Source organism: Pimephales promelas, chromosome 15, assembly GCF_988280905.1.
Source record: "Pimephales promelas chromosome 15, fPimPro1.hap1.1, whole genome shotgun sequence".
NCBI lineage: Eukaryota > Metazoa > Chordata > Actinopteri > Cypriniformes > Leuciscidae > Pimephales > Pimephales promelas.
The window spans coordinates 311,564-333,698 of NC_142783.1; the positions used below are offsets into that span (position 1 = coordinate 311,564).

At 39.7% G+C, this 22,135-nt stretch overlaps 1 protein-coding gene across 1 annotated transcript in view; it reads right to left on the reverse strand.

Annotated features, from left to right (window-relative positions):
* Positions 1-1,452: 1,452 nt before the first annotated feature.
* Positions 1,453-22,135, reverse strand: part of ttc8 (tetratricopeptide repeat domain 8) — a 32,994-nt gene continuing 12,311 nt past the window's right edge. Inside the window, exons 5-15 of the mRNA XM_089119991.1 lie at positions 21,030-21,189; positions 20,752-20,841; positions 20,487-20,531; positions 20,318-20,403; positions 18,473-18,560; positions 18,285-18,395; positions 18,081-18,220; positions 3,797-3,971; positions 2,695-2,817; positions 2,338-2,421; positions 1,453-2,036 (exon numbers count right to left, since the gene is read on the reverse strand). Of these exons, the coding sequence (XP_088976117.1) occupies positions 1,920-2,036; positions 2,338-2,421; positions 2,695-2,817; positions 3,797-3,971; positions 18,081-18,220; positions 18,285-18,395; positions 18,473-18,560; positions 20,318-20,403; positions 20,487-20,531; positions 20,752-20,841; positions 21,030-21,189 (1,219 nt within the window). The 3' untranslated portion in view covers positions 1,453-1,919. The remainder of the gene's footprint in view (positions 2,037-2,337; positions 2,422-2,694; positions 2,818-3,796; positions 3,972-18,080; positions 18,221-18,284; positions 18,396-18,472; positions 18,561-20,317; positions 20,404-20,486; positions 20,532-20,751; positions 20,842-21,029; positions 21,190-22,135) is intronic.

Consider the following 22,135-nt stretch of genomic DNA (forward strand, 5'->3'; position numbering starts at 1 on the left):
TGTAAGTGTTTTTAAGAGGTTTTGGGAAGGGTGGATGCTTGACGGATGTCTTGAGGAAGAGCATGCCACAATGGTTACCAGACTATTGAAAATGCCAAATATGACACAGCCCCATCTAAGATATTTTTCACCAGCCGCCACTGTAAACAATATTTATATTTAATATTTATTTATAAACAATATGAATGTAAGCCAGAGGAGAACTGGCCCCCGACTGAGCCTGGGTTCTCCATCCAATCTGATGGAGTTTTGGTTCCTTGCCACTGTCGCCTTGCTTTTGGCTTGCTTAGTTGGGGGGGTTATTTAATATTTAATATTTAACAATATTGTTGATCTGTGTTGTACTACTTTCATGTTATCACTGTGAAGCTGCTTTGATACAATCTGTATTGTGAAAAGCGCTATATAAATAAATGTGACTTGACTTGATTATTATTATTTTTTGTATTAATATATCATTTGTAGTTAATATATTTCTCTGTACTGTTGGCACCTGCACCGAGCTAAATTTTACTTCTAAAAAGTATGTTTCTGAGTAATGAGCAGCAGATATTGCATCAGTCCGTTCACTGTGTGTTTAGATCTGTTGCTTTCACAGCTCTAATGAATCTCCTGTCTATATTCAGCACAGGTGATAACAGCACCCTCAGGTGCACATTCACTCAACAGCAAACCATCATGGCCATAATTAGTCCTCAGAGTTTAATGATTTCCCAGATGACTTTTTTCTGTCTGTTATCGAAGTAATTGAGACACTTGTCATTGCTTGTTTGACAAATCAACCTTCCTCTGTGAGAGGCCTATATCCACAACCGTTTGCAAAGCTCACTGTATTTACATCAAAGTATGACTCATCATATGGAGGTTTGTAAACTAATGGTTATGACACCGATTTGAGCATGCTTTAATGGTGGATCTGAGTCCAATTCCATAATGAAACAGAAAGGTCAGCTACATCACAACATACGCACTACACGCTTCAGCCAACCGTGCTGAGATTTGACCTTATGCCCAGCTGCGCTACTTCCTGAACTTCAGCCAGCTCCTTGTTTCCTGTCTGCCATTATTGGCCAAATTGATTAATTCAGGTGTGCTTGACCTCAGTAGTCACGGCAACAATAATCAGACACACCTGAATTAATCAAGTTCGGCCAATAATGGCAGACAGGAAACAATGAGCTGGCTGAAGTTCAGGAAGTAGCGCAGCTGGGCATAAGGTCAATTCCGGGCCAAGAATGGTTTGTCGCTGTGCCGGACCGAGCTCAAATAGAAATACAACCGTAACCATGATTTCTCCTCTGGAACACAAAAGAACATATTTTGAAGACAGGGTGGAGGGGATACGCCGCTCTACAGTCATTTGAAAGTGATTGCAGTACCAGTTTTGGCCAGAATCTTACATGATTCTTACATGATTACATGATTTAAACTAAAACACCTGAAGAAACGAGCTGGTTTTCATTTCTCGTTATTCCATTCCAAACAGGAAAAGAAATGATCAAAAGTACACAGACCCAACTGATCTGATAATATCTGATAGTTCTGCTCATATTTCATTACCATTTTCTAAACTATAGCGAATAAACTGATAATGTGAGAAATGTTGAATGTGTCTGAATAATGTTGCTTTGACTGTATCGTGACTTCTATTGCTCTTTTAAACAAGTCATTTTCAATAAAAATGTCAGCTAAATGATTAAATGTAATGTAAATGTAATAAACATATAGTGATGGAGCCACCTCAAAGCAGGACTAACAAAACAATGCCATTTTTATGATCATTTTAATTTTTGTAAATGAATGAATGACGCATTTCTGAAGCGTTTTTTCCTCATCTGCACTACTGTTCACCCAAAGCGCTCTACAGTCATGTCAGGGGTGATAGACATGCATGTGTCTGCTGGAGGATCCGCTGAGGGCTATAGCGTGGAGAAGTGCAGTCGGAGGTTCTTCAGGATCTGCTGAGTGTCCACGTGTTCAGGGAACGCGTCCTCAGATCTCTGAGCGGCCGCGAAACTGCTCTGAACATCTCCAACCTTCAGCACAAACAGACATTTAGCTGGAAATATACCCCTCACCTACTGTAAATAAGGCTTTAAATATGGCTTCATTTTTGTCGTTTCAATTAGTAATAATTATAGTTTAAGGTAATAAAACATAAAGAAGGAATATAGTCTTAAAACAATGAGAGAGTAACACACACAAAGTTACACACATCAGAGTAACAAACATCAGAGTCAACACACACACACACAGAGTAACAAACATCAGAGTCAACACACACAGAGTAACACACACACACAGAGAGAGAGTAACACACTGTAACACACATCGTACCTTTTCAGAGAGGGTGGCGAAGTTAAAGTGTGGCTCGTACATGTGAGGAGACAACGCAGCAGCCGTCTGCAGGAAAGCTTTCGCCTGGGACAAAACACAAGTCCAGTTACGGCACTGTTTAAAATGGTGGCAAGATTCACCCTTGGGAGAGCTGAGGGCAGTTTGAACACACCTGAACCAGTTTAGGGCAGAGTATTGACACAAGAGTTCACAAACCTCAATTTGACTGATTCAGATTTACAAGCTCAAGAAACATTGAGCAAATGCCGTGTAGTGTGTGTGTGTGTGTGTGTGTGTGTGTGTGTGTGTGGTGATTACGTTAGCTATCATGAGACTGTTAGGGAAGACTAAACTGACCTGCTCGATTCGGCCTTTCCGTAGCTCTAATACGGCCAAGTTATTGTAAGCTTCTCCATGGTTGTTGTTGAAAGCCAAGGCCAGTTTGAAGCATTGGTAAGCCAGAGTCAAGTCACCAATGCCCTGCGCAACACACACATCTATATGATTAATAACTTGACTCATGGAATTAGATTATCCATCAAATTAAGTAACACTTTATTTTTAGTAACTTATCTAACAGTAATTTATGTGTAATCGCAAGTAACTAAACCGTACCCTAACCATAACTCTAAAGTACATGTAGGTAATTCGTATTACTCAGTACAAATGAAGTGTATCCAATGTTTCTGCTTTGGACACAATGGCAACATTTAATACTTTGTGGCATCGTGAGCGGGAATGTCATAGAGACAAGGTATGTGCCATCTAGGTGGTTACGCCATGGGGACTACAAACCAAGATGGCCACCTCGTCCCAGACTACAGTTACCAGGTTCCTCAGGGGTGGGGACGCAGCTGTTGTGAGTGAAGGAGAAAAGCTGTTAATGAGCTGAGAACAGAGAGAGACGGTCTGTTTTGTTTGAGAAGCATGAAGTGAAGCTGGAAGAGTTTTTGGTTATGGAACAGAATGTTTTGAGTTTTGAGTTGATCTATTAAAAGAAACCAGTGACTTGATGTCTGCCTGGACTCAATTTGTGAACCAACTCACACTTTGATGATACCCTACCTCTCACAATGCCACAACTTTAATACTTTTCCTTCTCAATCCATGTGCTATTTTATTAGAAACACAAATTTCTTGATTATGCTGATATAGAAAAATCTCAGAAAATCTACAGTAAAACAGGGATAAAATTGTAAAGTCATTTGTAAAGTCAATGTACAGTCATTACACTTTGTTTGTAGAAGTATACCTGCCTTTTGATGTTCTGTTAAAGGTTTGGTTTCATTGAGTGAATCTGACTCGATATGAATTACCAAGTATCTAAATCGTGTCAGAGTAAGTCAGAACTGCTGAGTGAACTCAGTCCTCGGGACAGGGATTGATTCGGGCCAGGCTCTTCCTCGTCTGCAGACTGTCATACATGTGACCTAAAGCCTGTGTGAGTGTTTCTGCTCACCACTGCAACGTGACCCAGATTGTACCAGACATCGGCCTGCTCCTCGTCGCTGGACACCAGGGCTAGTGCTCGCTCGAAGGAGGACAGCGTCATGTCATACTGCTGCGCGTAGAAGCAGCACAAGCCCAGGTTATTATACAGCTGGCAGTTAAACACCCCCATCTGCAGCAAACGCCTGGAGACAACCACAGAGAGGCTTACACTTTACTGTTTACATCACTGAACACTTTACTGTTTACATCAATGAACACTTTACTGTTTACCTCACTGAACACTTTACTGTTTACATCACTGAACACTTTACTGTTTACATCAATGAACACTTTACTGTTTACCTCCACTGAACACTTTACTGTTTACCATCACTGAACACTTTACTGTTTACCTCAACTGAACACTTTACTGTTTACATCACTGAACACTTTACTGTTTACCTCAACTGAACACTTTACTGTTTACCTCCACTGAACACTTTACTGTTTACATCACTGAACACTTTACTGTTTACCTCCACTGAACACTTTACTGTTTACATCACTGAACACTTTACTGTTTACATCACTGAACACTTTACTGTTTACATCACTGAACACTTTACTGTTTACCTCAACTGAACACTTTACTGTTTACATCACTGAACACTTTACTGTTTACATCACTGAACACTTTACTGTTTACCTCCACTGAACACTTTACTGTTTACATCACTGAACACTTTACTGTTTACATCACTGAACACTTTACTGTTTACATCACTGAACACTTTACTGTTTACATCACTGAACACTTTACTGTTTACCTCCACTGAACACTTTACTGTTTACATCACTGAACACTTTACTGTTTACCTCCACTGAACACTTTACTGTTTACATCACTGAACACTTTACTGTTTACATCACTGAACACTTTACTGTTTACATCACTGAACACTTTACTGTTTACCTCAACTGAACACTTTACTGTTTACCTCCACTGAACACTTTACTGTTTACATCACTGAACACTTTACTGTTTACCTCCACTGAACACTTTACTGTTTACATCACTGAACACTTTACTGTTTACATCACTGAACACTTTACTGTTTACATCACTGAACACTTTACTGTTTACCTCAACTGAACACTTTACTGTTTACATCACTGAACACTTTACTGTTTACATCACTGAACACTTTACTGTTTACCTCAACTGAACACTTTACTGTTTACCTCCACTGAACACTTTACTGTTTACCTCAACTGAACACTTTACTGTTTACATCACTGAACACTTTACTGTTTACCTCAACTGAACACTTTACTGTTTACCTCCACTGAACACTTTACTGTTTACCTCAACTGAACACTTTACTGTTTACCTCAACTGAACACTTTACTGTTTACATCACTGAACACTTTACTGTTTACCTCAACTGAACACTTTACTGTTTACATCACTGAACACTTTACTGTTTACCTCAACTGAACACTTTACTGTTTACATCACTGAACACTTTACTGTTTACCTCAACTGAACACTTTACTGTTTACCTCAACTGAACACTTTACTGTTTACCTCACTGAACACTTTACTGTTTACCTCCACTGAACACTTTACTGTTTACATCACTGAACACTTTACTGTTTACATCACTGAACACTTTACTGTTTACATCACTGAACACTTTACTGTTTACCTCAACTGAACACTTTACTGTTTACATCACTGAACACTTTACTGTTTACATCACTGAACACTTTACTGTTTACCTCAACTGAACACTTTACTGTTTACCTCAACTGAACACTTTACTGTTTACATCACTGAACACTTTACTGTTTACATCACTGAACACTTTACTGTTTACATCACTGAACACTTTACTGTTTACCTCAACTGAACACTTTACTGTTTACATCACTGAACACTTTACTGTTTACATCACTGAACACTTTACTGTTTACATCACTGAACACTTTACTGTTTACATCACTGAACACTTTACTGTTTACCTCCACTGAACACTTTACTGTTTACATCACTGAACACTTTACTGTTTACATCACTGAACACTTTACTGTTTACCTCAACTGAACACTTTACTGTTTACATCACTGAACACTTTACTGTTTACATCACTGAACACTTTACTGTTTACCTCAACTGAACACTTTACTGTTTACATCACTGAACACTTTACTGTTTACCTCCACTGAACACTTTACTGTTTACATCACTGAACACTTTACTGTTTACCTCAACTGAACACTTTACTGTTTACATCACTGAACACTTTACTGTTTACCTCAACTGAACACTTTACTGTTTACATCACTGAACACTTTACTGTTTACATCACTGAACACTTTACTGTTTACCTCAACTGAACACTTTACTGTTTACATCACTGAACACTTTACTGTTTACCTCCACTGAACACTTTACTGTTTACCTCCACTGAACACTTTACTGTTTACCTCAACTGAACACTTTACTGTTTACCTCCACTGAACACTTTACTGTTTACATCACTGAACACTTTACTGTTTACATCACTGAACACTTTACTGTTTACCTCAACTGAACACTTTACTGTTTACATCACTGAACACTTTACTGTTTACATCACTGAACACTTTACTGTTTACCTCAACTGAACACTTTACTGTTTACATCACTGAACACTTTACTGTTTACATCACTGAACACTTTACTGTTTACATCACTGAACACTTTACTGTTTACATCACTGAACACTTTACTGTTTACCTCCACTGAACACTTTACTGTTTACATCACTGAACACTTTACTGTTTACATCACTGAACACTTTACTGTTTACCTCAACTGAACACTTTACTGTTTACATCACTGAACACTTTACTGTTTACATCACTGAACACTTTACTGTTTACCTCAACTGAACACTTTACTGTTTACATCACTGAACACTTTACTGTTTACCTCCACTGAACACTTTACTGTTTACATCACTGAACACTTTACTGTTTACCTCAACTGAACACTTTACTGTTTACATCACTGAACACTTTACTGTTTACCTCAACTGAACACTTTACTGTTTACATCACTGAACACTTTACTGTTTACATCACTGAACACTTTACTGTTTACATCACTGAACACTTTACTGTTTACATCACTGAACACTTTACTGTTTACATCACTGAACACTTTACTGTTTACCTCCACTGAACACTTTACTGTTTACATCACTGAACACTTTACTGTTTACATCACTGAACACTTTACTGTTTACCTCAACTGAACACTTTACTGTTTACATCACTGAACACTTTACTGTTTACATCACTGAACACTTTACTGTTTACCTCAACTGAACACTTTACTGTTTACATCACTGAACACTTTACTGTTTACCTCCACTGAACACTTTACTGTTTACATCACTGAACACTTTACTGTTTACCTCAACTGAACACTTTACTGTTTACATCACTGAACACTTTACTGTTTACCTCAACTGAACACTTTACTGTTTACATCACTGAACACTTTACTGTTTACATCACTGAACACTTTACTGTTTACCTCAACTGAACACTTTACTGTTTACATCACTGAACACTTTACTGTTTACCTCCACTGAACACTTTACTGTTTACCTCCACTGAACACTTTACTGTTTACCTCAACTGAACACTTTACTGTTTACCTCCACTGAACACTTTACTGTTTACCTCAACTGAACACTTTACTGTTTACCTCAACTGAACACTTTACTGTTTACCTCAACTGAAGACTTTACTGTTTACCTCAACTGAACACTTTACTGTTTACCTCCACTGAACACTTTACTGTTTACCTCAACTGAACACTTTACTGTTTACCTCCACTGAACACTTTACTGTTTACCTCCACTGAACACTTTACTGTTTACCTCAACTGAACACTTTACTGTTTACATCACTGAACACTTTACTGTTTACATCACTGAACACTTTACTGTTTACATCACTGAACACTTTACTGTTTACCTCCACTGAACACTTTACTGTTTACCTCAACTGAACACTTTACTGTTTACATCAACTGAACACTTTACTGTTTACCTCCACTGAACACTTTACTGTTTACATCAACTGAACACTTTACTGTTTACCTCCACTGAACACTTTACTGTTTACATCACTGAACACTTTACTGTTTACATCAACTGAACACTTTACTGTTTACCTCAACTGAACACTTTACTGTTTACCTCAACTGAACACTTTACTGTTTACCTCCACTGAACACTTTACTGTTTACCTCAACTGAACACTTTACTGTTTACCTCCACTGAACACTTTACTGTTTACCTCAACTGAACACTTTACTGTTTACCTCCACTGAACACTTTACTGTTTACCTCCACTGAACACTTTACTGTTTACCTCCACTGAACACTTTACTGTTTACCTCCACTGAACACTTTACTGTTTACCTCAACTGAACACTTTACTGTTTACCTCAACTGAACACTTTACTGTTTACATCACTGAACACTTTACTGTTTACATCACTGAACACTTTACTGTTTACATCACTGAACACTTTACTGTTTACCTCCACTGAACACTTTACTGTTTACCTCCACTGAACACTTTACTGTTTACCTCCACTGAACACTTTACTGTTTACCTCCACTGAACACTTTACTGTTTACATCACTGAACACTTTACTGTTTACCTCCACTGAACACTTTACTGTTTACCTCCACTGAACACTTTACTGTTTACCTCCACTGAACACTTTACTGTTTACCTCAACTGAACACTTTACTGTTTACCTCCACTGAACACTTTACTGTTTACCTCAACTGAACACTTTACTGTTTACCTCAACTGAACACTTTACTGTTTACCTCAACTGAACACTTTACTGTTTACATCACTGAACACTTTACTGTTTACCTCCACTGAACACTTTACTGTTTACATCACTGAACACTTTACTGTTTACCTCCACTGAACACTTTACTGTTTACCTCAACTGAACACTTTACTGTTTACATCAACTGAACACTTTACTGTTTACCTCAACTGAACACTTTACTGTTTACATCAACTGAACACTTTACTGTTTACCTCCACTGAACACTTTACTGTTTACATCAACTGAACACTTTACTGTTTACCTCCACTGAACACTTTACTGTTTACCTCCACTGAACACTTTACTGTTTACCTCCACTGAACACTTTACTGTTTACCTCCACTGAACACTTTACTGTTTACATCACTGAACACTTTACTGTTTACCTCCACTGAACACTTTACTGTTTACCTCCACTGAACACTTTACTGTTTACCTCAACTGAACACTTTACTGTTTACCTCCACTGAACACTTTACTGTTTACCTCAACTGAACACTTTACTGTTTACCTCAACTGAACACTTTACTGTTTACCTCAACTGAACACTTTACTGTTTACCTCCACTGAACACTTTACTGTTTACCTCAACTGAACACTTTACTGTTTACCTCCACTGAACACTTTACTGTTTACCTCCACTGAACACTTTACTGTTTACCTCAACTGAACACTTTACTGTTTACATCACTGAACACTTTACTGTTTACATCACTGAACACTTTACTGTTTACATCACTGAACACTTTACTGTTTACCTCCACTGAACACTTTACTGTTTACATCACTGAACACTTTACTGTTTACCTCCACTGAACACTTTACTGTTTACCTCAACTGAACACTTTACTGTTTACATCAACTGAACACTTTACTGTTTACCTCAACTGAACACTTTACTGTTTACATCAACTGAACACTTTACTGTTTACCTCCACTGAACACTTTACTGTTTACATCAACTGAACACTTTACTGTTTACCTCCACTGAACACTTTACTGTTTACATCACTGAACACTTTACTGTTTACATCAACTGAACACTTTACTGTTTACCTCAACTGAACACTTTACTGTTTACCTCAACTGAACACTTTACTGTTTACCTCCACTGAACACTTTACTGTTTACCTCAACTGAACACTTCACTGTTTACCTCCACTGAACACTTTACTGTTTACCTCCACTGAACACTTTACTGTTTACCTCAACTGAACACTTTACTGTTTACCTCCACTGAACACTTTACTGTTTACCTCCACTGAACACTTTACTGTTTACCTCAACTGAACACTTTACTGTTTACCTCCACTGAACACTTTACTGTTTACCTCAACTGAACACTTTACTGTTTACCTCCACTGAACACTTTACTGTTTACCTCAACTGAACACTTTACTGTTTACCTCCACTGAACACTTTACTGTTTACCTCAACTGAACACTTTACTGTTTACCTCAACTGAACACTTTACTGTTTACCTCCACTGAACACTTTACTGTTTACCTCAACTGAACACTTTACTGTTTACCTCCACTGAACACTTTACTGTTTACCTCCACTGAACACTTTACTGTTTACCTCCACTGAACACTTTACTGTTTACCTCCACTGAACACTTTACTGTTTACCTCCACTGAACACTTTACTGTTTACCTTCACTGAACACTTTACTGTTTACGTCAACTGAACACTTTACTGTTTACCTCCACTGAACACTTTACTGTTTACCTCCACTGAACACTTTACTGTTTACATCACTGAACACTTTACTGTTTACCTCCACTGAACACTTTACTGTTTACCTCCACTGAACACTTTACTGTTTACCTCCACTGAACACTTTACTGTTTACCTCCACTGAACACTTTACTGTTTACCTCCACTGAACACTTTACTGTTTACCTCCACTGAACACTTTACTGTTTACCTCAACTGAACACTTTACTGTTTACATCACTGAACACTTTACTGTTTACCTCCACTGAACACTTTACTGTTTACATCACTGAACACTTTACTGTTTACCTCCACTGAACACTTTACTGTTTACCTCCACTGAACACTTTACTGTTTACATCACTGAACACTTTACTGTTTACCTCCACTGAACACTTTACTGTTTACCTCCACTGAACACTTTACTGTTTACATCAACTGAACACTTTACTGTTTACCTCAACTGAACACTTTACTGTTTACCTCAACTGAACACTTTACTGTTTACCTCCACTGAACACTTTACTGTTTACATCACTGAACACTTTACTGTTTACCTCAACTGAACACTTTACTGTTTACATCACTGAACACTTTACTGTTTACATCACTGAACACTTTACTGTTTACCTCCACTGAACACTTTACTGTTTACCTCCACTGAACACTTTACTGTTTACCTCCACTGAACACTTTACTGTTTACATCACTGAACACTTTACTGTTTACCATCACTGAACACTTTACTGTTTACATCACTGAACACTTTACTGTTTACATCACTGAACACTTTACTGTTTACCTCCACTGAACACTTTACTGTTTACCTCCACTGAACACTTTACTGTTTACATCACTGAACACTTTACTGTTTACCATCACTGAACACTTTACTGTTTACATCACTGAACACTTTACTGTTTACATCACTGAACACTTTACTGTTTACCTCAACTGAACACTTTACTGTTTACCTCACTGAACACTTTACTATTTACCTCCACTGAACACTTTACAGTTTACATCACTGAACACTTTACTGTTTACCTCCACTGAACACTTTACAGTTTACATCACTGAACACTTTACTGTTTACCTCCACTGAACACTTTACTGTTTACCTCAACTGAACACTTTACTGTTTACCTCCACTGAACACTTTACTGTTTACATCACTGAACACTTTACTGTTTACCTCAACTGAACACTTTACTGTTTACCTCCACTGAACACTTTACTGTTTACCTCAACTGAACACTTTACTGTTTACCTCAACTGAACACTTTACTGTTTACCTCCACTGAACACTTTACTGTTTACATCACTGAACACTTTACTGTTTACCTCAACTGAACACTTTACTGTTTACCTCCACTGAACACTTTACTGTTTACCTCCACTGAAAACTTTACTGTTTACCTCCACTGAACACTTTACTGTTTACCTCTACTGAACACTTTACTGTTTACCATCACTGAACACTTTACTGTTTACCTCCACTGAACACTTTACTGTTTACCTCCACTGAACACTTTACTGTTTACATCACTGAACACTTTACTGTTTACCTCCACTGAACACTTTACTGTTTACCTCCACTGAACACTTTACTGTTTACCTCAACTGAACACTTTACTGTTTACCTCCACTGAACACTTTACTGTTTACCTCCACTGAACACTTTACTGTTTACCATCACTGAACACTTTACTGTTTACATCAATGAACACTTTACTGTTTACATCACTGAACACTTTACTGTTTACCTCAACTGAACACTTTACTGTTTACCTCAACTGAACACTTTACTGTTTACATCACTGAACACTTTACTATTTACCTCCACTGAACACTTTACTGTTTACCTCCACTGAACACTTTACTGTTTACATCACTGAACACTTTACTGTTTACCTCCACTGAAAACTTTACTGTTTACCTCCACTGAACACTTTACTGTTTACCTCAACTGAACACTTTACTGTTTACCTCCACTGAACACTTTACTGTTTACCTCCACTGAACACTTTACTGTTTACCTCCACTGAACACTTTACTGTTTACCTCCACTGAACACTTTACTGTTTACATCACTGAACACTTTACTGTTTACCATCACTGAACACTTTACTGTTTACATCACTGAACACTTTACTGTTTACATCACTGAACACTTTACTGTTTACCTCCACTGAACACTTTACTGTTTACCTCCACTGAACACTTTACTGTTTACATCACTGAACACTTTACTGTTTACCATCACTGAACACTTTACTGTTTACATCACTGAACACTTTACTGTTTACATCACTGAACACTTTACTGTTTACCTCAACTGAACACTTTACTGTTTACCTCACTGAACACTTTACTATTTACCTCCACTGAACACTTTACAGTTTACATCACTGAACACTTTACTGTTTACCTCCACTGAACACTTTACAGTTTACATCACTGAACACTTTACTGTTTACCTCCACTGAACACTTTACTGTTTACCTCCACTGAACACTTTACTGTTTACCTCAACTGAACACTTTACTGTTTACCTCCACTGAACACTTTACTGTTTACATCACTGAACACTTTACTGTTTACCTCAACTGAACACTTTACTGTTTACCTCCACTGAACACTTTACTGTTTACCTCCACTGAAAACTTTACTGTTTACCTCCACTGAACACTTTACTGTTTACCTCCACTGAACACTTTACTGTTTACCATCACTGAACACTTTACTGTTTACCTCAACTGAACACTTTACTGTTTACCATCACTGAACACTTTACTGTTTACCTCCACTGAACACTTTACTGTTTACCTCCACTGAACACTTTACTGTTTACCTCCACTGAACACTTTACTGTTTACCTCAACTGAACACTTTACTGTTTACCTCCACTGAACACTTTACTGTTTACATCACTGAACACTTTACTGTTTACCTCAACTGAACACTTTACTGTTTACCTCCACTGAACACTTTACTGTTTACCTCCACTGAACACTTTACTGTTTACCTCCACTGAACACTTTACTGTTTACCATCACTGAACACTTTACTGTTTACATCACTGAACACTTTACTGTTTACCTCAACTGAACACTTTACTGTTTACCTCCACTGAACACTTTACTGTTTACCTCCACTGAACACTTTACTGTTTACCTCCACTGAACACTTTACTGTTTACCATCACTGAACACTTTACTGTTTACATCACTGAACACTTTACTGTTTACCTCAACTGAACACTTTACTGTTTACCTCCACTGAACACTTTACTGTTTACCTCCACTGAACACTTTACTGTTTACCTCCACTGAACACTTTACTGTTTACCATCACTGAACACTTTACTGTTTACCTCAACTGAACACTTTACTGTTTACCATCACTGAACACTTTACTGTTTACCTCCACTGAACACTTTACTGTTTACCATCACTGAACACTTTACTGTTTACCTCAACTGAACACTTTACTGTTTACCTCCACTGAACACTTTACTGTTTACCATCACTGAACACTTTACTGTTTACCTCAACTGAACACTTTACTGTTTACCTCCACTGAACACTTTACTGTTTACCATCACTGAACACTTTACTGTTTACCTCCACTGAACACTTTACTGTTTACCTCCACTGAACACTTTACTGTTTACCTCCACTGAACACTTTACTGTTTACATCACTGAACACTTTACTGTTTACCATCACTGAACACTTTACTGTTTACCTCAACTGAACACTTTACTGTTTACCTCCACTGAACACTTTACTGTTTACCTCAACTGAACACTTTACTGTTTACCTCAACTGAACACTTTACTGTTTACTTCAACTGAACACTTTACTGTTTACCATCACTGAACACTTTACTGTTTACCATCACTGAACACTTTACTGTTTACCATCACTGAAAACTTTACTGTTTACCATCACTGAACACTTTACTGTTTACCATCACTGAACACTTTACTGTTTACCATCACTGAACACTTTACTGTTTACCTCCACTGAACACTTTACTGTTTACATCACTGAACACTTTACTGTTTACCTCAACTGAACACTTTACTGTTTACCTCCACTGAACACTTTACTGTTTACCTCCACTGAACACTTTACTGTTTACCTCCACTGAACACTTTACTGTTTACCTCCACTGAACACTTTACTGTTTACCATCACTGAACACTTTACTGTTTACCTCAACTGAACACTTTACTGTTTACCATCAATGAACACTTTACTGTTTACCTCCACTGAACACTTTACTGTTTACCTCCACTGAACACTTTACTGTTTACCATCACTGAACACTTTACTGTTTACCTCCACTGAACACTTTACTGTTTACCATCACTGAACACTTTACTGTTTACCATCACTGAACACTTTACTGTTTACCTCCACTGAACACTTTACTGTTTACCTCCACTGAACACTTTACTGTTTACCTCCACTGAACACTTTACTGTTTACCATCACTGAACACTTTACTGTTTACCTCAACTGAACACTTTACTGTTTACCTCCACTGAACACTTTACTGTTTACCTCAACTGAACACTTTACTGTTTACCTCAACTGAACACTTTACTGTTTACCTCAACTGAACACTTTACTGTTTACTTCAACTGAACACTTTACTGTTTACCATCACTGAACACTTTACTGTTTACCATCACTGAACACTTTACTGTTTACCTCAACTGAACACTTTACTGTTTACCTCCACTGAACACTTTACTGTTTACCTCCACTGAACACTTTACTGTTAGCCTCCACTGAACACTTTACTGTTTACCTCCACTGAACACTTTACTGTTTACCATCACTGAACACTTTACTGTTTACCTCCACTGAACACTTTACTGTTTACATCACTGAACACTTTACTGTTTACCTCCACTGAACACTTTACTGTTTACCATCACTGAACACTTTACTGTTTACCATCACTGAACACTTTACTGTTTACCATCACTGAACACTTTACTGTTTACCTCAACTGAACACTTTACTGTTTACATCACTGAACACTTTACTGTTTACCTCCACTGAACACTTTACTGTTTACATCACTGAACACTTTACTGTTTACCTCCACTGAACACTTTACTGTTTACATCACTGAACACTTTACTGTTTACCTCCACTGAACACTTTACTGTTTACATCACTGAACACTTTACTGTTTACATCACTGAACACTTTACTGTTTACCATCACTGAACACTTTACTGTTTACCTCAACTGAACACTTTACTGTTTACATCACTGAACACTTTACTGTTTACCTCCACTGAACACTTTACTGTTTACCATCACTGAACACTTTACTGTTTACCTCCACTGAACACTTTACTGTTTACCTCCACTGAACACTTTACTGTTTACCATCACTGAACACTTTACTGTTTACCATCACTGAACACTTTACTGTTTACCTCCACTGAACACTTTACTGTTTACCTCCACTGAACACTTTACTGTTTACCTCCACTGAACACTTTACTGTTTACCTCCACTGAACACTTTACTGTTTACCATCACTGAACACTTTACTGTTTACCATCACTGAACACTTTACTGTTTACCATCACTGAACACTTTACTGTTTACCATCACTGAACACTTTACTGTTTACATCACTGAACACTTTACTGTTTACCTCCACTGAACACTTTACTGTTTACCTCCACTGAACACTTTACTGTTTACCATCACTGAACACTTTACTGTTTACATCACTGAACACTTTACTGTTTACCATCACTGAACACTTTACTGTTTACATCACTGAACACTTTACTGTTTACCTCCACTGAACACTTTACTGTTTACCTCCACTGAACACTTTACTGTTTACCTCCACTGAACACTTTACTGTTTACCATCACTGAACACTTTACTGTTTACCATCACTGGACACTTTACTGTTTACCTCCACTGAACACTTTACTGTTTACCATCACTGAACACTTTACTGTTTACCATCACTGAACACTTTACTGTTTACCATCACTGAACACTTTACTGTTTACCTCCACTGAACACTTTACTGTTAGCCTCCACTGAACACTTTACTGTTTACCATCACTGAACACTTTACTGTTTACCATCACTGAACACTTTACTGTTTACCTCCACTGAACACTTTACTGTTTACCATCACTGAACACTTTACTGTTTACCATCACTGAACACTTTACTGTTTACCATCACTGAACACTTTACTGTTTACCATCACTGAACACTTTACTGTTTACCTCAACTGAACACTTTACTGTTTACCTCCACTGAACACTTTACTGTTTACCTCCACTGAACACTTTACTGTTTACCTCAACTGAACACTTTACTGTTTACCTCAACTGAACACTTTACTGTTTACCATCACTGAACACTTTACTGTTTACCTCCACTGAACACTTTACTGTTAGCCTCCACTGAACACTTTACTGTTTACCATCACTGAACACTTTACTGTTTACCATCACTGAACACTTTACTGTTTACCATCACTGAACACTTTACTGTTTACCTCAACTGAACACTTTACTGTTTACCTCCACTGAACACTTTACTGTTTACCATCACTGAACACTTTACTGTTTACCATCACTGAACACTTTACTGTTTACCTCAACTGAACACTTTACTGTTAGCCTCCACTGAACACTTTACTGTTTACATCACTGAACACTTTACTGTTTACATCACTGAACACTTTACTGTTTACATCACTGAACACTTTACTGTTTACATCAACTGAACACTTTACTGTTTACCTCAACTGAACACTTATCTGTTTACCTCCACTGAACACTTTACTGTTTACCTCAACTGAACACTTTACTGTTAGCCTCCACTGAACACTTTACTGTTTACCATCACTGAACACTTTACTGTTTACCTCAACTGAACACTTTACTGTTTACCTCCACTAAACACTTTACTGTTTACCATCACTGAACACTTTACTGTTTACCTCAACTGAACACTTTACTGTTTACCTCCACTGAACACTTTACTGTTTACCATCACTGAACACTTTACTGTTTACCATCACTGAACACTTTACTGTTTACCATCACTGAACACTTTACTGTTTACCTCAACTGAACACTTTACTGTTTACATCACTGAACACTTTACTGTTTACATCACTGAACACTTTACTGTTTACCTCAACTGAACACTTTACTGTTTACCTCCACTGAACACTTTACTGTTTACCATCACTGAACACTTTACTGTTTACCTCAACTGAACACTTTACTGTTTACCTCCACTGAACACTTTACTGTTTACCATCACTGAACACTTTACTGTTTACCATCACTGAACACTTTACTGTTTACCATCACTGAACACTTTACTGTTTACCTCAACTGAACACTTTACTGTTTACATCACTGAACACTTTACTGTTTACCATCACTGAACACTTTACTGTTTACCTCAACTGAACACTTTACTGTTAGCCTCCACTGAACACTTTACTGTTTACCATCACTTTGATCACTTTACTGTTTATCTGACCAGAGGCAGATCTGAACATCACTCACATCAGCTGTAAAGCATCAGATCACATGAGAGTTTGTGCTGGTTACATGCATGTGTGAGGACGATGAAGTGTAAAAGAAAGCTCTGTCACCTGTAGAAGCGCAGGGCGATCTCTGGCTGGTCTGAGTAGAAATGATTGCTGCCGATACAGGCGATGGCCTCCACGTGTGTGTTGTCCTGCTTCAGGACCTCTTTATAGTATTCAGTGGCCGAGATCACGTTATTCATTTCCTGGAGGACAGTTAGCCAGATCAAGCCACAGTTTGTTCAGCGATGTGAAGATAAAGAGATATACCTCATGTATGCGTGCGATCCCCGTGAGCAGCGTGACCTCGGCGGGGAAGTGATCCAAGCCCTGCTTAAACACATTCAGAGCCGTGATGGGCTGATCCAGACGCTGGTACACCTGCACACATACACACACACTCTTACTGGGCTTCCTGGGACACAGGCACCTGAGCTGTAGCACTGACCCTCACACACCTTGGCCAGGTAGAGGTAGGAGTCCACGAACTCCTGCTGAGCGAGCGCAGACCGGAACTGCTTCTCTGCTTCCCGGTGCAAACCCAGTCTACGAACACACACATACTCACACTTCATTGACATAAAAAAAAAATCTCTTAATGCTTCATACACATTTCTGTAAAACAGGCTGCGTTTACACTGGCACAAAAATCTGATCTTTTACTGGCATCTGACACAGATCGGGATTGGTTACACACGAGTAAACTCAAAAATACGCACCAGATCTGATTTACCTAACCCTTTCCGAGCCACTTCCAAAAGTGGTTTGAAATCAGATTCATATCCGATATCTGGACATCCAACCTCTATGAGTGAGAGATAGTGAGAGTGTGAGAGAGCGTGAGAGTGAGAGCGTGAGAGTGAGAGCGAGAGAGAGAGAGAGCGAGAGAGAGAGAGCGAGAGCGTGAGAATGAATGAGTGTGTGAGAGAGAGCGAGAGAGTGAGAGTGAGTGTGTGTGATAATTCCAAGCCACCACAAGGCGAGGAAGACACCTTTATTCACAAATGAGCTTTTTAATGTTGTTTTATGAGGGAGATGTGCCTGTGTGCGCTCGCTCAATGCTTTATATTGAGGTGGGAACTTTTTATTTAATTTTATTTGTAAAGAAAATAAATTGCGTGAACACAGAAACAATCTGGTTTTCAGCCTCTGCCCGTGACTTATAATAAATAATAAAGCTTCCCAACTGAAACCTGCATTATATTTCTCAGCAATGACGTGATAACTTCACAGGATGCTACAAATTTTGCAGCTATATTTGAGCATTTGGCTTCTTCGCCAAGAATGAAACAGAGTTTTTGGGTTGGATTACAGGTGTTTTAAAACAGGTGCTACAGCTATTTAAATCTAGTGGGTCAGATGTCTTGCAAATACAATGATGCTGGCAGTGATGATTCTGGCTGACTCTGACCAATCAATGATCTGCAGTGTGTTCACGACAGTATCGGAACGGTACGCTTGGAACCTCAATAGAGGTGGTACCATTTACAGCGAGTCGAACCGAGCCGTGCCGTACCATTCAGTGGAAAAGCGCCAAAATTTAGCCGCTAGTGTGTGACGCAGTGTGAGACGCAGTGTGAGACGCAGTGTGAGACGCAGTGTGAGACGCAGTGTGTGACGCAGTGTGAGACGCAGTGTGTGACGCAGTGTGAGACGCAGTGTGAGACGCAGTGTGAGATGCAGTGTGTGACGCAGTGTGAGACGCAGTGTGAGACGCAGTGTGAGATGCAGTGTGAGACGCAGTGTGTGACGCAGTGTGAGACGCAGTGTGTGACGCAGTGTGACGCAGTGTGTGACGCAGTGTGTGACGCAGTGTGAGACGCAGTGTGAGACGCAGTGTGAGACGCAGTGTGTGACGCAGTGTGTGACGCAGTGTGAGACGCAGTGTGAGACGCAGTGTGTGACGCAGTGTGATGCAGTGTGAGACGCAGTGTGAGACGCAGTGTGAGACGCAGTGTGAGACGCAGTGTGTGATGCAGTGTGAGACGCAGTGTGAGACGCAGTGTGAGACGCAGTGTGTGATGCAGTGTGACGCAGTGTGAGACGCAGTGTGAGACGCAGTGTGTGACGAAGTGTGAGACGCAGTGTGTGACGCAGTGTGACGCAGTGTGAGACGCAGTGTGAGACGCAGTGTGTGACGCAGTGTGACGCAGTGTGTGACGCAGTGTGTGACGCAGTGTGAGACGCAGTGTGAGACGCAGTGTGTGACGCAGTGTGACGCAGTGTGAGACGCAGTGTGAGACGCAGTGTGTGACGCAGTGTGACGCAGTGTGAGACGCAGTGTGACGGGGAGCTCCGCTGACCTGTAATAGCACTTCCCCAGCTGGACCTTCCACCACCAGTCCCTGAACTGAGCGTGCTCAGTGGCCGCCGCCGCCAGCTCCAGCGCCTGCACATGGGGACGAGGAGGCGTTAATGTCACACACACACAGAAAACAGCTGTGACCACAACATCACACCAGACATACTTACATTTTTCACATCATTTTCATGATGAAAGATGTATTCAAACAAGGTCTTGTGTTTGAGGGGGAGAGACAGAGTAAATAAATGACGTTATTTTAAATAAGATTTCAGCGAGTCATGACGAAGACTGGATGATTATGTGCTAGTAATAATCAGATCACAGATATTACATTACATCATAATTAAAAGGAATTACTTCTTCCACAAAGTAACTTTTTCCAGAAAGATCGAAGAAGTTTGCCATGCAACTGATTTCGTTAGGCTAGCCTACCTTGGCCATGTTGGGTCTCTTAGCGTACTTGGCCAGGTTTATCCTGGAGAGGTTGATGAAGGGTCCATCGGGGTGTGTGAGCATGGAGGCCTGAGATGAGGACACAGAGATCAGGAACTGCTGTGTGTGTGTGTGCGTGTGTGTCAAGCGAGGGTTACTGGTCAAGTGACAAAGTGTACCAGAGTGTAATAATCACAGCCTTTGTGGTTAAAAAAAAACCTGTTTCGTCATATCGTGATATTATCGCAAATGCAATGAAGGGTTGGCCCTGCTCGTACCGTTCCCAGCCGCACGAGTCTCCCTGAGGCGCTGGTGGCAGGCCGGGCCGAGCTGGCGGTGCGAGGGGTTCTGATGGCCTGCTCCATCGTCTCGGGTCTGCCCGTCAGTGTGCTGGGTCTCACGAACCCTGTGATGGGCCGCCCCGACTGAGTCATGGGTCTGCGCACATTACACAGGTGAGGTACAGGTGAACTTATGCCAAACACAACATTACAGGGATAGTTCACCCAAAAACGAAAATTCTGTCAGTAATTACTCACCCTCATGTTGTTCCAACCTCAAAACGCAGCCGCTCGAGTTCTTACCAGAACCAGGAAGATTGACCATATTAGCCCGGTTCTGTCAACCCTGCATTGGCTGCCTATTAAACATCGGATACATTTTAAAATATTGCTGATAACTTATAAAGCACTGAATGGTTTATCTCCAGTACTTGAGCGAGCTCTTAACGCATTATAGTCCTTTACGTCTATTGCAATCTCGAAACTCCGGCCACTTGATAATATCTAGAATATCTAAATCGACTGCAGGCGGGAGATCCTTTTCCTATTTAGCACCAAAACTCTGGAACAATCTTCCTAACATTGTCCGGGAAGCAGACACACTCTGGCAGTTCAAATCTAGACTAAACACACATCTCTCTGGCCTAGCACACACATAACACACTATAGACTTCCTAAACTCAAATTAGGCTGCAAAGTTTAGATCAGCCGGAACCGGGAACACGTCCCGTAAATCCTGATGTACATCAAAAGAAGGATGGCGTCTACGCTAATATCAGTTTCTCTGTTTATCCCGAGGGATCCTCTTTGGTGGACCCGTCCCGACTCATCCTTAAGTGTCGGCCTCATCGACACGACAGCCATCGGCACTGATCCTCAACATCTCGTCTCCAAACCGGCGTGATTACTTCCACTTACAGACAGATGGAAATGGACAATTCTCTTAATGTTTCGATCCAATCTGACTTGTAATGCAGCCCGAATCACACACTGTTCTTTCATTGGCCAGAGGAGAACTGCCCCCGACTGAGTCTGGGTTCTCCCCAAGGGGTTTTTCTCCAGTCTGTCCCTGATGGAGTTTTGGTTCTTCCACTGTTGCCTTG